The sequence below is a fragment of the Arctopsyche grandis genome, chromosome 4 (assembly GCF_051622035.1).
Source record: "Arctopsyche grandis isolate Sample6627 chromosome 4, ASM5162203v2, whole genome shotgun sequence".
Lineage (NCBI taxonomy): Eukaryota > Metazoa > Arthropoda > Insecta > Trichoptera > Hydropsychidae > Arctopsyche > Arctopsyche grandis.
In genome coordinates, this window is record NC_135358.1 from 16,378,020 (window position 1) to 16,396,745 (window position 18,726).

Consider the following 18,726-nt stretch of genomic DNA (forward strand, 5'->3'; position numbering starts at 1 on the left):
GTCCTTGAATTGCATATCTTCTTGATATCAGGTAAGTTGCATTCTACATAATATCTGGTGTGGCGTCGAGCCCGTCCCTGCACTTTGACTTCGTTGCAGCATAATAAAAAAATTCCGCTTCGCATAAATAGGTTGTAGAAATCGGAAGTAAACCCATAATTAGAGATAGGATAGTCACAGTGCTATCCATTGTTCGGCAAACCTTTAACAATGCATTTACAACCTTTGAACAATACACGGCCCCCTCAGGCTCCGGTGACTACCCATAATAGCTTGTTTTGAAAAATTGGGGTACTCTTCTGACAAACTCACCCAGATAGCATTTAAAGGTTGATCTTTGTATTTTTGTTTCAAATCAGTCACTAATTAAATTAATTAGATTTTCATACTTACTTGCGCTTAATCCTACTGGTTTAGTCACGGAAAATGGATGGTTGTTTTCAAGTTATATAGGTGTTCTAAATAATACTTTGGAAACTTCTTCATCTACTTTAAAATTTAATTCATTTAAACATTCATGAAAGGCAGGAAAACTATCAAAATTATTAGATTTAACTGGATGACATCCAAAATTGTATTTTGTTATCAAAAGATGCAATTTTATTTATTAAAAATTGTAATCCTTTTCGTTGTAATGATAAGTTAACTTCATTGCACTTGGTAAAAATATCTGCCAGATATGCAAGTTTTATCAGTCATGAAGGATTTGTTAAAACTTCAACAACATTTATTTTGTTTAAGTTTTAACCTTTTTTTTTATCTTTCGACTTAAAATCTTTCGATTTTCGATCTTTGCCTTCCGATATTTGCGTTTTCTGTAATTTAACATTCTGGCTGGTCACGGAGACCAATCGATTTTATATGCTGAAAAATCGATTCACTATATTTAAAAAAAAAATTATATTCGAGAAACAAAAAAGAAAATCTCGAATTCTCGAGATTCAAATATTCCGAGAAAATGAGATTCTCAAATTTCGAAGATTAATTTAAAAAAGTCGAGAAATCACAACCTCTACACACTCAAAAATGCAGCATGGCACGCTTAAAGTTGGACTCCAACTGTGATAGACGTGTCTTCGTGTCATTGATAATTCGTGTTATCTTATATTTCTTACATTTCTTCAAATACAGGAATCATCGTTATGGATCACTGTCAATAAATGGATAAAATATGACCAAAAACACTTCAGGAGGTGAGCTGTGGGTAAGATCGCGATCGTACAGTAGTACTAGGCATGAAAGAGTTTTTTTGGCATGTGCAAAAATATCTAAAAGAAAGTGCCGCGTACCACTATATGTGTCTTCTCACTCATGTATTCCGTTTTCTATCACTCCTCGTTATGCCAAGTATGCATCGTTCCATACTTCTTTGAGTGCACTGCCCAAGCTCAAGTTTCGCACCTATACGTCATCACTTCCAAAACACATTGTTTGAAGATCTTTTTCTTCGGGCAGAGTGGTATTTTAGATTTGAAAACTGCATTCAATATATGTTAATAAACATACATATATAGTAATATGAATTCCTTAATTATTGCATATTATTAAAAATTCGAATTATTTCATAAATTTATAATACCAATGTGATACATAAGTATGTACTTACAGACGAATGTTTGTTTGATTAAAAAAATGTTGATCAACATCTCAATTTATACCGAAATACTTGTGAATTAAATTAACCGTAAATGCAAAATATATTATCACCTCTCAATCACATTTCATGCGTGTTATAAATCTTAGCACTGTGCGAAAATGTTGCCTATAACAAATGCTACTTCGGTCACACAACTTATGCTTGAAATATTGTGTTTGGATAGTGATTATATAGTATCTATATACATATGTACTATTACAAAATTTAAAAATATTAATGTGTTATATAAAATTTGGTTGACAAAAAAGGATGTGAGGGGCTAATGTGTCAACCTAATTCGTTGTCATTAAAATATAAATGTATAAAAAACTTATTATGTACAATTTTCACTGTCAAAACTTTATAAAATCGTAATAAATGATGAGAGAGATTTTTACCAAAAAATAAAACACAAACAGATTAAATCATCCAAAAATTTATTTTGGAAAAATAAAAGTAATAGTAGCATCACATTTAACATGTTTTAACATCATATATCGTAAATCAATACAAAATATCGTTATTTCATTGATCATTCATTATCTGTATATAACTTAAGCAATTCACATGCATATTGTGCAATAATTTAATTCTAATTAAATAGATAGTATAATATGGACAATTGATTGCAAAATTTTGTAATATTTTTTTTACATACATACATATATATATTTACAAAATTAATAAATAAAAAGCTTGCACATGGAGAAATTTGTGCCTTTGATTAGACAATTTTTAAATAAGCATTTTATTCATTATAGTTTTTTTATTACACCATTAAAGAACATTGTCAAATAACATGAAATGTCATAATTTTTCTTTTACTAAAAAAAACAAGCTAAAGCATATGCAAAATTGTATAAATAAATACATAATCGTGTAATGAATATAAAATTTGAGGAAATATGTATAAATGGAAGTCCAAATGTCAACTATCTATTCTTTTACGTATGTATATTATGTTTAATTTACGAAACCAAAAAAAATCGCAGAACATATTCAATATGCATTTTTAATTTTGTAAAAACTAAATATAATTTCTTATATAATTATTTATATGTACATCAAAATATAATAATGCACATTGTAATTCATATCTCAAAAAGTCCATATTAAAAATCTTAATAAGTAAGTACATATGTACGTATGTATACATACAATGTACGTATTTGAAATATAAATTTTCTGTTATGTATCGTGATCTCATTTACGAAAAACTATCAATAGAGTATAATACAAATCGTACAGTTGTTTTCTTACATAAAAAAAGCATTCAAGATTGATAAATAATTATTAAAACTATTTAAAATAACATATATGTACTAAATAACACAAATACATAATATTGTCTATTACAACTGGATTTAGATTAATATATAATATATATTTAAAATTGAGCACTGTGGTATTTTATCATAGATTATGGGTATTATATTTATATAGGTATGATTAATCTTCAATAGAAACTTATTAATAAACAACATTTATTTAAATACACATCAGTCGAGAGCACATTGATTTTTTTTAATACGTTCTAGGTTTGGTCCGCGAAAATTATTGTATTTAATTATATTAATGTCATGTCTGCGCAACTATATAGAGTCCAATATTCCTCCAGTTAGTTTTGTAGCATATTCACTCAATACCTAAACAAAAAGCAATATTCATTGATAATACGCTCATTTTATGTTATGCAAATTCACTACATATTACATATGTATAATATACACGTTTATAATTAAGACTCACCTTATAAATAAATATGTATTGATCTTTAGTTTGAACAGCATTTGCCCTGTCTCTTCTAATTCTATATACAGTCTTTGGTATATCTACAGTTCTAGACATTTCGAAATCTCTAATACCGATATCACAAGCAATCAAGGCTCCAGTACGACCAGTTCCCGGGCTACAATGCACTATCAAAGGACCACCTTTTCTTCTTCCATCGGTACCCTCATTGTTATTGGATGTCATCGTTTTACCATTTTTAAACCTTTGTTCTGATTTTTGATTATTGACATCGTCGCCGTTAGAAGCATCATCCTGTTCCGCCGTCCCATTCATTTGATTTGCTCCATTTTGAACTACCATCGAATCTTGACCATCTTCGTCATACTCTTTGGCCACTTGGGACGCTTTCAAATAACTCCTCGCCTCTATCAGGAAAGCGATGATAGAGTGACACTCGTCAGGCACACCTTTGGCCGGCCAAAAGTACCACATATGAGTGACTTCTCGCCACACTTTCGTATTCATCGACTTCACGTGTAGTATTGATATCACATATTTGTCTCGTATTTCACGCTTTTTCAGTGTGATTTGATAATCTCCATAGAGTCTTTTGCTGTCTGATACTTCCGACGGAGGCAAATATTCATAGCATTTTTCCTAAAATATATTTTCATTAATCATACATCACATTGCATCTTTATGAAATATGTTTATAAGAAGAAAATGATTATGATTCGAATACATAAATTTAGAAATGATTATGAATATACTTACTACACCATTTTCCATAAACTCAGTGAGCATCAATATCACTCTTGAGTTTTGTTCCCAAACCATTCTCCAGAAATCATTTACAGTGGAAGACAGTGGAGCTTGACATGCAATGTAATAATTTTTCATATTCTTAGGTCCCTGTAAATTAAATAAACGAATTATTTAATGAATTTATTATTCTCTATTATTATTATGAGACCAATATTCATCTATGTGTGCATATAATCAGCCCTGACGAAGGGTAGGGGGTGGTGCTGAGGTAAAGTTCGAGCCCTCCCACCCCCCAGAGAAAATCATAACTATAATATATATATTTTTAATAGGTCGTGTGATGAGTCATCACTGATGACTGTGCCTGCTATAGATTTATGACTATGTATGTATTATGAGTATGACCGAATTTCGAAGAATTCGTTTGAGCATATACAAAGTAATCGAGTCATATTACATAATACAATGTATGGACGTTCATACATTGTCGAATGCCGAAATAAAACTCTTTGAACAAATATTCTGAGGTAACTTATAGCGAGTGTCAACGATGCAAATCTCCGACTATAGTTACGTTTTCTCCGGCAGCAATGTTTTGAAATAATACAGACGGTACTAAAAATCCAGTGGCCCGTAGCGGCGCCCATTTTCTGCAAACAAATTTACTTACAATGTTTGATTCTTCTTTCCTACCTACATATACATATATTAATTATATATGGGTACATATACCATATTTTATATTACCTATTCTAAATTAAAATACATATATCTATTTAATGCTAAATGTTTATTATTTTTCGATCCACGAATTCTTTTAGATCAAGTCCCTTTGAAATCGTACCCGATCATACTTTCTTATTCAACTATTTTGAAAAATACAGGTTTCTAATAGATTTTATATATCTATCAATTATATGATTTTTAATTTACTACTAGTGTTTATCGAAATAGTACATATGTACAATTGAATACAACAAAATTTAACGACATCTATTGAAATTTAAAACTAAGCTAAAACAGTTCATATATTCGAACAATGAGACCAAAGCCTACACAATATATTCAAATTTAAAATTAAATTATTCATGCTATATTTAATTAAATTTAGATTTAAAAATCTAATTTGGAATGGATTTTCTAGTATCAATATTTATGATTGAATAAAAATAAAATTACGGTTTTATATATGTAGTGTTAGTATAGATATTTTGGTTCAATTCACTCCTAAATTATCCTCATGAATCATGATATTGTTGATCACAATTTTTAAAACACAAAAAAAACCGCAAAATTCATTCAATGATATAAAATATAAAAAAATAATTCTTGAATAATATAATAATTCTTGTAGTATCCCATTGAATGGATCGTTTCGTTGAATAAATATTTAAAGATTCAAACTATTACTATAATGAACGTATCAATCAATCAACGTAAAGATCAATTTAATTACATAATTTTAGGTGTTTTTTTTAATAACAATAAAAAACAACTGTATGCAATCCAAAATTTTCAAGAATTAAGTCAAAATCTCGTTGCAAAAACGCTTGTATGAAAGTATTTTTTGCGTGAAATATCAGGAGATTATACTAAATGCAAAATATATACATAAAATGGCCAGGCTTTTTACCTGTATAAAGCTGAAAATAAAAATGTAAATGTGATTGTTTGAACTGTTATATTCTTTTTTTTATAAATTCAGATTTTTGGTGCTGGCGCCGGGATCCCGAGATTGAAAATTAACGTGATCACATAATCTCTGAAAAAAGATTCTGGGATTGGAAGCTCATGATTGGAAACATGATTTACTGATACACTTAATTACCGAAACATTAAGCGGCAGATAGAAGCTCGTCGGGAAGTAAATAATAATAATAACTTTTTATTCCAGACGATAGGGAGATTAGTGCAATCCCCATCGTCCATATAAATAATATATAGATAATAGATAAATAGGTAAAACAAAATTTCAAATCTTCAGTCAAGTACAAATAACCGTGTGTCGGGAAAAATACTGTTTAATATTATGATTTTAATAGTAGAACTTTGTAATCTGTGTTGTTTCATTTGTGATTGATATTATAGAAATAAACATTTCGTAGAATGTACATTCCTGTTATTCGGTGTAATTTTTTTTACAAGCCTATTTATAATATGAAATAAAAACCTTGTAAAAACATATTTCATTAATTTCTTATTTTTTTCACATTTAACAAATAGTCTATTCACTCTACTATCTACCAAAAAAGAAACTGTGGCATTTTTGTAAAAGAAAATAGTACTGCGAAGTCTTATAAAAAGAAATCACGAAATGAAAATCTACTTTGGTTTGAATTTACTGCTGTTGAGTAATTCCGACCACGTATCGAAAGAAGATTAACGTACGAACTGGAAATTGGTTTACCGGCAGTCGTCTACCATTTGACACCCGATCGCTTTTTCTGTTGCTGAGCGAAAATAAACCTAATATAAACCTTGTAAAAATAGCACCGATAAAGTTCTCCAAATAATTGAATTTCAATTTCAATCAACAGTCTAAACAGGAAATCGGAGACTGGATAAATCGTTGAATCGTTGACGAAAGCTTTATTCACCAAACGGAAGAACAATGGTGGTCTAATGCTTCCTCAACAGTGGATTCTTGGAGGACTCGGCAGTGCTTTTTAATTAATCAAATTTGATAATCGCAGTTCGGAAACATCAATGGCGGAAATCTAAGACAATATCAAAGACAAAAAAAATGGGAAAGGGGCCTTTCAAGTATTACGTAAGCACTATAGGGGGGCGGGGGGGTCTTTGCTTTGCTTATTTTTGATGACATGGGGGGTGGGGGCGAGATGGTGATTAAGTCAGCAGTAGTTATTTTTTTTTTACACATTGGCAACCCACACATTGTCTATGCTTGAAAACCAAACACATATTCGGGTATTCCCACAAATACTGAATATGCATATAGGTACCAATGTTTACGTAAGCATGGGAGGGGGGGGGGGGTAAGAGCTTTGCTTACTTTTGCTTACAAGGGGGAGGAGGGGGTGAATAATTGTAATAAATCTGCTTACGTAATATTTGAACGGCCCCAAAGGCTTAATTTGATAATTTTAAAGTCAATCATCACTATAATTTCATGGATCTTAATTAATACATTAATTCACACCCAAACAATCGAAAGAATCTGGGGATCTGCTAAATAGCGAAATAAATGATACCGATCAGTTAAAATCGTATTCGATTGAATTTATTTGGAGACAGCAAGTCTTTAATTTTGTTTGTATCGCATGATAAAAATTCCTATTTGGAAAAATAATTATCTGGCAAAGCCAACTGAGACCCAAACATGCGTGTATTAAAAATTGAAATACGATACATTGTATATCTTTCAAATACGAAACGTTTTATTTGAAGGCTACCGACATACACACATGTACCTACGTATTCAAAAAGGCACGTGCAGTTGAAAAAAAAAACCTGACTGCTTGCGAACGGGCACATTCATTTCGAATTTGCAGGAGAAAATATGTATATCTACAAATACAATTCTTGTATGAAACGCAATCCTGTGCAAAATATGCACACAGGTAATATCGACTGAATATGTAATATGGGTGCAACAAAGTATTATATCAATTATACTAATAATTAAACAAATGCGTAGTTACACATACATATATCATTATATTATAAGAGACATTTAGAAACCAGCATGAAGTCCTGAGGAAATGTCGTTTCATTGCGGTAAATTCTTTTCATCTTTTTTTTTTGGGGGCTCTTTTCGATTCTACGAAATGTTGCTAGACAAGGCGGAGCCACAAGAATATTGAAATGGTATATGTTACATTTGAACTGTGGTGATAAATTAAGTAAACACAAAAGAAAAATGGAAACGCCTCCTACCGCTGACTCCATGTTGTTTCTAACATCTGGTGGTTTTCTCATAAAATTATAATATTTACCCTGACGTAATTGGCATTGATGTAATCGGAAGTCTCATCAGCTCCGATAGGCGTAAGCATAACTCTGGTCTCCGGTAGCGGAATCACGTTCGAGTACCGATTCTTGGACTCGCATCCTGGAGGAACTTCATCAGCTCTTGCAGTTATTGTCGGTATATCGTTAAATTCGCTCATTATGGAATCTTGGTCTAGTGCGAAATTGGCCAATGCGGCAAATTGCATCGGATGAGAGGTTGCACCCTGTAGTATAAGTGTAACAATTAATTACATTATTAATAAATAGTAAAGATATGATACTAACTCTTTTCTCTATTCATTCATTCATGGATTGGAAATTCATAGTAACCGAGAAGATTTCGTATGAACAATTGTTTACTAACGGTTAAAATAAAGTGAGATGTAGAATGTTGGCGACAAAAAAATGAAAGTAATTAGTAAGTATTGTTAGAATGCATTGTCCATCTAAAGAAAAACTCTTTTTCATACAAAATACATTCAAACATCCCCTGTTTTTTCCATTAGGCACGGGTAATATACGAGATTTCATGCAATAATAGACGATGTCTCTATTTGCTATTGTTCGTCCATAAAAAATTTTACTTTGCATGTAAAAATAACTTTAGTGTTTACAAGCGAAATTTATTATTTCCGCATGTGTTTCTATGTATTGTATTGAAATTTTTTTTTTAAAAGACAAACATTTTTCAACACATTTAATTTAATAAATCATACATTTACATTAAAAATTAAACGATTTTATATTCACATTACGCAATATGTGTTTAGCATTACGCAAATTTAGTATAGGTAAGGAAATAAATACATATGTTTACATACATATTATGTATTTTTCGTCTTGAATATCGGCAATTTGTAAAAGGTCTCAGTCAAAGAAACCGTGAGCGACATTAGTCAATATTACGGATCTCTCGTAAATTTGTCAACTGGGTGTTAGCCATTAGTATCATGTAAGCAAAAACACTTCATAGGATAAAACCAGTAATTTTTTTTAAACACAAATTCTTCAGCGAAAATGATTTTTAATATGGGAGATATTTGCAAATATCTCCCATAATTAATGTTTAACCAGTATTTTGCAGAATTTTATAAGAGCATTCAAGAATACTAATTCATTATTTCATAAATTTGCGTCCATAATTCTTTAGCATTCATTTTTGATAATTGAAGAATTTAGAAATTACTTTTTGGGAAAAATGTCCTAATTTTAAATTAAAAAAAATGGTCACCTCACGCTTGCATCTTTGAAAATTAATTATATACATACATATATACAGACCAAAATAATGTTCGCCACATCTGATCGCGTTATCGCGACTCGTATAAACAAATGTGTTCGATCTGTACTAACTTGCATATGTGTTCGATTACAAATTTAATTTAAACAGAAAAAAATCGAGTGAGTAGATTAAATACCGATTCGTCATAAGCGGGGTTTCCATAAGAACGCTTCGATGGTCTTCTAGCCTTTCTTCGAGTTGATCCACTGATTGATACATTGTCGAGGCTGTACGAATCCAAAGAGACGGGAGTACATCTTTGTCCGTAACCCCCACTGCGTCTACGCCCCCTGGCCACCATCTGAAATATAACAAAAAAACTTAAAAACACATCGATTGGTTATTTAAGCTATTAGTATAAACAAAAATTCAATAATATGATATATTATCATATGTATGTTTTTTACATCGTTAAAAACCTCCTTGATTTAAAGGCGGAAATATTAAGTAATAGTATAAGTACAGGATAGGTAAATTCCAATTTCCCGGAATCATGGATATAGAAGCTCATACATTTATATGTACGTACATTAGATATTTATATAACACATAAGTATATATCGACTTGACGGTCACCTTAAAAACCGGGTAACCTCGAATGACATCATGAACGAAAGCACACGTGCAATTTGGAATTTGTGCAAACCCAAGTCGTAAATACTAGGTACTTCCACATGTCGAGTGGGTCAAATATTACATTTCTTCGGAGTGAATTTTCGCATTTTGTTTTGTTGAGTTACAAAATATGTGTAGTGTATGTAGGTATGTATATAATATACGAGTAAGTACATTATATGAGCACGGAGGCAACATGCATACATTGTAATACAATGTTTCATATATTTTCGTATCATATTTAAAATTATTCTAGAACCTAATTTTAATTTGATAAGACCATTGATTATATACAATTACGTAAGAGAGCAGTATAATAAACAAGATCGATTAAAAAAGTTATTGATCCAACGTGTTAGGTAAAGATATTACAGCTTACAGCGAGCTTCATATATTACTAAAGTGGGCAATTAAACCAATGGCTTCAGTTTCCTGTGAGTTTTTTTTAATATTTCAAGTTGTTGATTTACGATTTGTTTGCTGCGACAAAAATGAACGCTCAAAGATTCGAAATGGTTAATATATTTTTATTGCACCACTGTAATTTCAAAGATTCGTCATAGAGAAGAAGCAGATAAAAAAATTAATGATATTATGTAGCACGAAAAATATTTGTAATACAGATTAATTATCATCATCATTTACAGCCACTCTCTATCTACGGCTCAATGAAAACCTCTCCATAACGCTTTCATTCGTCTTTGTTTTGAACAACTTTTCATCTCACCTCAAACATTTTTTTCTAATTACATCTACCCATTGTGGCCTTCCTCGCAACCTTTTACACTATCTCGAGTACCATTCAAGCACTTTTTGTTTATCTTTCAACGATTCTTCCAGCTACTTGACTCATCTAATATTATTTCAATCTCTCTACTCGTTCTCATTGATATACATACATACATATGTACCTTTTCATCGATTTTCGCTCTACTATGTACCTTTTCATGGCATTGAATGCCCAAGTTACTCATCCATATTGTCATCACTGGAAAGACAGACTATTCGAATATATCTTTCATCAAATAAAGTGGCATTTTTTATTTAAAAGCAGCAATTATTCGCCCAATTGCAATCCATCCTAATTTCGTACGATTCTTTATTTCTTCTTTTTTGCTACCGAACATCTCAATACTTTGTCCTTTATAGATATATGTACGTACCTACATTTATAAATATACATAATTTCTAATTACTTTTACTGTTTTTACAAACTTTTTATGTTACATATATACAGGTAGTCCTCGACTTACGACCGAAAAAAAGTAATATATATTTTTTTAATTAATTATTTTTCATATAGATTTTTAATTTTTTCTTCAATTTAAATATGTATTCATTTGACTTATTGTATTAATAAAAATAAATTAAATAAAATAAAAAAGTTTTGAAAAAATAAAAAATAAAATTTTGAAAATATAATTCGATCTATTAATAACTAATAAGTACGGATGATGTAGATCAGCGGTTCCTAACCTGTGGTACGCGTACAACTTGGTGGTACGCGGTTGATGGTTGGTGGTTCGCGGAAAAAAATCAGTAATGGCGGACATGCAGAAATGAATGATTTACAATTATAAAAATAGAAATATTTTCATATAATTAATAAACATTATCTTCGTTTATAATTAATAAACATTAGTCATCGTTGACGTCAATATGTACGGTTGATGATCGATAATCTGGCAATCTATACGTTTTCCTCGGATCCGGCATTGAGTGCATTTTTTAATTTATCGCTTTAGCGCTCCAATAAATAAATAACTTGAATTTGACACTTGAGAACAACTCGATAATGATCTTTAATGTTGCAGATAAAATTGAAAGTATGATTAAAAAATTAGATTTTGGAATCTATGTATCGAAAATGATCAAACTGAAGTATTTGAAACTTTACATAATTTCTCATCTGATTATTATTTTTTGGCTAGGTATTAGTGAAGAATATGAACAGCTTTCTGACATAGAGCTTATTAGTGATAATAATAGAAGCATGACTAAATAGTAGATAAATATATCATAATTGTGACTCCGCAAATAAGTGGTACGTGAATCAAAAATGGTTGGGAACCGCTGATGTAGATGTTTAATTTTTTTTCTATTTAAATATGTATTCATTTGAATTATTGTATTAATAAAAGTAAGTAAAACTACCGAAAAAAAATATATACACATATATAGATTCGACTTACGACAGATTCGACTTACGACCGAGGCTCAGGAATGTATCTCCGTCGTAAGTCGAGGAATACCTGTAATGCTATCTGCAGGGATAAAGTTGGGGAACGCGCCGTAACTGGCTCTTTCCACAAGGTTTTTATTAGTTTTTAAGGAAGGACGTTTTGGTACTATAATATTTAAGCTTTCATATAAATAATGCTAACTTTTATGTATTATCTCAGATTTTCGAATCCCGTTAATAAATGTATGTAACTTCTAAGAACCGAAAAAAATGATATAATATTTATGACTGTTTGTGACTCAAGAGGTAAATGATCAATCCAACTTTACACCGTTTCGAGTTCCTAAAAACAACCTGAAGTACCGTATTGAATGATTTGGGGTTAGGAGAAGTGGACTTCTTTTCCTATAAATTAATATTACCTATACAACAAATGCTAGTCTAGGAATATCACATTAGAATATGTCTGTATTCATTTTGATTGAATGGATGATTAAATGTCTAATCATTTGAATATATTATTGCTAAGATGTAATACACATATAGGTACATACATAATGTACTCATCATAATATGTGCAAAAAAAGTCATCTCATCAATATTGAGTCATCATTAGTACCAAATCGATTATGATTTTGAAAATTGAATCTTTTCAAAAAAAATTTCGTATCCTTTCCATGCTTATTAAGCTTCGACAAATTCGATTTACCCTTGACTAACTTCGTCACATTATCGACCGCTTCTGGCTTTGGGTTTTTAAAGGCATATACAAACACAACAAATTAGGCATGAAGTAAAAACTGACATGTTTATGAGTTTTGAAAGAAAGATTTAATTTTGTTGCCTGCCTACTTTCCACGTTTTCTTCGTCTCGGTCGATTTGCAGCGAATATATTTTGACCCTCGGTTCTTAACTGAGCTAACCGATTTTTGAAACCGAGATACAATGTATGCCTTTATTTTTGCAACAGAAGCAAATGTGTTTTGAATCGTATTTCCCATGTTGCAATCGCGAGCGACAAAATCGATGAGATCATAAATGAATGCACATTGTACATGGGTAAAAATTGTTTGCGAGCTAAGAAGTTAGTAATTAGTAAAAAGAGAACAAAATGACTACCTGGTATCAAAATCCAAAAAATTGAACATCCTTTTGAATGCGCAATATTTTTAATGAGGAAACAATTTTAATGGTTAGTAATTGTTACGAAAATTTACCGATAAATAATATGTAGATAAAAATGAACGCAGTCGGAGACCAATAATATAACATTGATCATTTATTTACAGATCAAATCATTAAATGAGGGTTTGTTTTTCATTACATTAACTAATCATAAAAGAAATAATTCTAATGAGTGCGTGTCGCAGTCGTTTAAAATTATTATAAAATTAAAAAAAAGTGCTACTCTAACTTTATCGTGCCTCGGACCGGTAAATACCGTTTGGTATTTACTCACACAGACTGGCTTAATTTTTTTGGAATGAGATGGAAATCTCCCTTCCTCCCCTCATTTGAGAATTATATATCTTGTATGAGCTGTTTTTCCATATTGATAGCAAGATCGTGAATTCTTCAAACCATATTTTCATTAGATAATGGAACTCATTCGACTTCGAATTGCTATCTTCCATAGCAATAAATCTCAACTGAATAGATCAAATTTACGAGTAGAAGCAGAATGAATTCTTTTGGATCGGTTTTGAGTTGATTCACTATCCAAATCTGAAGAATTAGAAGAATTGTGATGTGCTCTATCAGATAGATAAAAACGATACATTTCAGAAATGTCTACATTCTGAAATTATAATTCTGGCTCCGATTTTGAATATAATTTCATTATATATTCAACACAATTATGTAATTGAGATCTTACCGCAGCGATTTCCAAACGGACTTGTGAGGTGAGGCGCGGACTATTGTACAAAGTAAAAGAACAAAAAATCATGGTTGACAATAGTGAAACATTTTTTTATGCCAAACCATCGTCCTAACACTGTTCTTTGTTCATAACATAAAATAAAATATTATATACCTATAAAAAAAACTTTCAAAACATAACATTAAAATTTGTCCCTGAAACGCAAGTAATTTTTGATTGGTTACAAGAGAAAATCCAAAAATAATGAAGTTACTGACAGTAACTAAAAATAGTAAGAACATAAGCGACAAGAAACAAGGAAGTTGAAAAATCAAGTCGAGAAGATACGATACATCTTATTTATCAACGGGATTCAGTGCTACTAATTATGGCTTGAAAAGACCAATATGTAAGCTTACCGCGTCGTCTTTAGTAAGAGAGCCTTATTATTTATGTAACTTTCTGTACTCTTTGCTTTTTGTGAAAATAATAAAAAAAAACAACACGAAAGTACATCTTTCTCATCAGTCATCATACTCTACAAATTCATAAATTAGTTTAAGTGTCCGGCTTAAGAGTTAACAACGTGCCCAATGTTTACCAACCTTAGAACTTAAATATTGACAGCAAATAAAAATGTGTTTTTAAAGTATCCTATATGTATTTGCATTCGTGTTTGATATAAAAAAGTTATGTGAATAAAAGTTAATTGATACAGTTTGTGGATATCAGTTGCGTCTCTATCTACACAGATTTATTACATACATATATTTATATATTTTTAATTATTTTTACTAACCTGACTTTTACTTTCTTTATCAAAAAGTTTTTATAATATTTTTTGTACAGATATGTATTGGTACATATAAATCTAATAAAAATTAGACTGCATCTTACAACTGATGTCGCCATATTATATCTAATCGATAAAATACACTAAACGATTCATCGAATATTGAATATTGTGTTCCCGCTAAACAGGGCGGCTAAACAGCCGCCCAAAGCCCCAGCTGAATCAGATAAATATTTTTTTTTAAAAGACACTTATATGATGACATCGATGAACGAATAGTAGCGTTTGACTTTCGGTGCACTTTTGGACCTGATACTCCATTTTACTTTATTATTATAAGTCATGCAAAGCATGAGAGCCCAATTTTCTATAGATACACTCAATATAATTTACCATTGCCCAACTAAAAATTATCTAAAGTAATAATAACAGAGCGAAACTAATAAAAAGGTTGTAAAAATGACTCGAGCTTTGTATATACATACATACAAACAAAATATTATTTTGCTTCATTACCGATCGCACAGAGCTATAAAACTGGGAAACAAAAACAAAACGGTTCCTTCTTTAGATATTTATTAACGAAGGTACATTTTTTGGATTACTTATAAATAGCGGAAGAGGGGACAGATTCTCCGGACTTGTGCTATTTGAAGGACCCTACATCAGAAAAAATCATATTATGACTATCACGATCAAATAAACCAATAAATGATTTTTGTATAGTGCTCTTTCTTTCTACGTATACGAAGGGGGGAGGGGGCTTGTATGATTCTTCTATAAAGGCCCAAAATTCTAGCGCGAAAAGTTCATTGCTAACATAAAACAATATATACTTATACATACTCTTTCAAAATATAACATTAAAATTTGTTCCTGCAACGCATGTATTTTTTTCATGGTTACAAAAAGAAGTCCACTAAAAACTTTGTAAAAATGAAAATACTGACGGTAATACGAGCCAGAGAGGTAGGAAAATAAACGACAGGAAACAAGAAAGTAGATATATCGATACAAGAAAATACGATTCATCCTATGTATTGACCGGATTTACAAGTTCTATTACAGATGACTTGAAAAGACTATGATAATTTTGGCTGCTGTATTTAGTATGAAACCAATCAAACGACACCTTGAAAATATGCATTAAAATTACATTAGTAAGCCCATATAATTTTTCTAAATAAGATCAGTTTAATAAACAAAAGTAAACATTCAAGAAAATAGTTTCTTTTTGATCATATGCAAAAAGTTCCTTATAGATTAAAGTTCCTTATACATTAATTTTTCCAGCAGCAATTGATATGGTTTAAATAATGTTTGGCTTATCATATGCGAAACAGTTCCGAAAATTACCGATTGCTGATAATACAGTTGGAAGAAGAATTATATTGTTCCGTAAATTACATACATATGTAATCGCGAAAGGGTAATAGATGCTGTTCATTCGAATGGAATTCTCAATTAGATATATTTTTTCCTATTTAATGAAAAGGAAAAAAATGGGATAAAAAATCCATAGTACATATCGATTCAATGAGTACACTATTTTAAAAATTTATGATTATGTCAAGTAATTAAGGTGTTTATTTATCTTTCCCATATTTTTTTATGTACAATGTATATACTATACTAACACATACAATTTAAAAACTTCAAAAAGTGTTTATTTAAATTGAATTCTCAACTGAAATTTGTTTTGGATGACTAATTATGATTTAACGATAATGATTGATTTTCAAACAGCGCATCTTATCATATGTCTGCGTGTGAAAGTCTTCTTGAGATATCAACACGTGTTAAAATATGAAAAGTTCGGTTGACGCTTTGTATAGTTGGAATGCTTATTCATATCATACACTTCATTTATTAATGAAACGGATAACGAACCTATGGTATATTTTATAAATTAAGTACACATTTTTTATAACAAATTCATGCTACAAATTATAAATATTTCGATCGTGGAATAGTATGGAAGCTAATTCGACTCGATTTGCAAAAAAGGCGGGCATTGGTTTCTATATAAAGGCAGATCCCCCTCCCTGGATCAGCAGTAAGAGTCTGGACCTGAAAGGGGTAGGGTCCCTTGGTGCTTCCTCTCCGGTGTAGTCTACACGAAATCGAGGCAGTGAGTACTTGTGCTGTTAGTGGAATTTTCTTTTAAAGTATATTAATATATTTTTTTTTTTCAGCTTCAATTGAATATCCATCTCATATCATTGCATTTAAGAAGTCATAGGACAATGTACGGTATTAACAATTGTCTTTGTTATTTATAAGTCTTCACCAAATCTTCACGTGCTTGGTTCATATTAAAGTAAACGAGGAAGTGGCGCATACATATTTTATTTATTGCAATATTATGCACCACTTTCTTGCTTATTTTTTTAATGATTATATCACAATCTTGCGGATACGGATCGTCGCGTCTCATTTCTTTTTAAATCAGCAGGGACGTGGTGCATATATGTTGTTTAAATTAATATTATGCACCTCTTCCTCGCAGATTTTTAATGAAAACTCCATGGCTATTTTTTTGTGCTTTAAATTATTTCTTATTTTCAGTTGGGCAAATACTAACTTTGGACTTGCTATTGAATTGGCGTGGAAGACATGTATATATATTGGTGTTATATTATATAAATATTATGCACGTTTTCCACGGGGATTTTTTAGCAGAGGTCCAACAGATTGATTTTATTTTTTTGGTTATTTCATTTATTTTTCTTCAAACATATATTTAATCCCTTCTTTTTTTCAGCGAGCTTTTAAATTTACATAGAACATGTGCATTAATATTGCATTTGATAAAATATTATGCATGTATTCTTTGTAAATTTTTTAAGCTATATTCTCCAATCTGATTTAAAATTTTACGTTGATCTTCCGATTTCTTGTACCTTTTAGATTTTCGAGAAACAGGTGCATATATATTGTGTTTGATTCAATATTATGCATCTATTTTTCGAGTATTTTTAAGTGTAAATTCTCCCATTTACCATTTTTTTGTTCTCATAATTTTTATTATTTTTTTCCTTTCTTTTCTGTTATTTCTTTTCTTTTCTTTTCTGTTTAATTTAGGTACGGTTGTAAATTTGGAGAGTCGTTAGCTTCGTGAAAAGTTTATTTTATCGTGTGTATTCATTTGCAATCACGGTAGATATGACTTTTCTCGATGACTAATGTAACGAGCACCCCATTTTATTCTATTCTGAGTGTTCCAGTTTATTTTCCGAAAATGATTGGAGAAGGGGTGGATGAATATTGTTTTTCTAATATTATTCGCCTTTTCTTTAAGTGTTTTCTGAAACATTCACATTTTATATTTTGTGTTCAATTTCATTCCATGTCAATTCAGAAGATCTCGTCCACGTAAAATTTGCATTGAAGACTAGGTGGAATGTCTAGTCTTAATATTGTACTTCAACAAATATTATGACTGGTCAATCCATCCAAGTTTACGATGCTACCGCCGACACCGCAAGCGTCAATCTTATCCACGTTCTTTGTAATATGTATTTCATTGCTATTTCAGGCCGACTGTTACATTGGAGTACTGGCGGAGGTGGTTTTAATAAATTACATATTTGTTTACTTGTATTTATTAGATCACTTCTGTCAGTACTACTGTGATACACATTCAACATAATTGGACCATTGCGCAATTCTATATATGTATGTACTTTTAACATTTCAGAAGAGGCGCTCAACAATTCCACCAATATCCGAAAGCTCTGAGTGCTTTAAATCGGGGCTTTGTGATAATATTGTGTTTATAAGTCAATATTGCACATAGTCTGGATTAAAAGCATTTTTGAATTAACACCATTGTAATTGACGATTTTGTGAATTTATTGTCATTGTGTTGTAATGCATTTTGAA

The 18,726-nt window shown here is 30.7% G+C and overlaps 1 protein-coding gene across 1 annotated transcript in view; it reads right to left on the reverse strand.

Annotated features, from left to right (window-relative positions):
- Positions 1-2,058: 2,058 nt before the first annotated feature.
- Positions 2,059-18,726, reverse strand: part of LOC143910989 (uncharacterized) — a 54,596-nt gene continuing 37,928 nt past the window's right edge. Inside the window, exons 6-10 of the mRNA XM_077429656.1 lie at positions 9,526-9,690; positions 8,092-8,331; positions 4,145-4,282; positions 3,386-4,027; positions 2,059-3,282 (exon numbers count right to left, since the gene is read on the reverse strand). Coding sequence (XP_077285782.1) covers positions 3,229-3,282; positions 3,386-4,027; positions 4,145-4,282; positions 8,092-8,331; positions 9,526-9,690 — 1,239 coding nt within the window. The 3' untranslated portion in view covers positions 2,059-3,228. The remainder of the gene's footprint in view (positions 3,283-3,385; positions 4,028-4,144; positions 4,283-8,091; positions 8,332-9,525; positions 9,691-18,726) is intronic.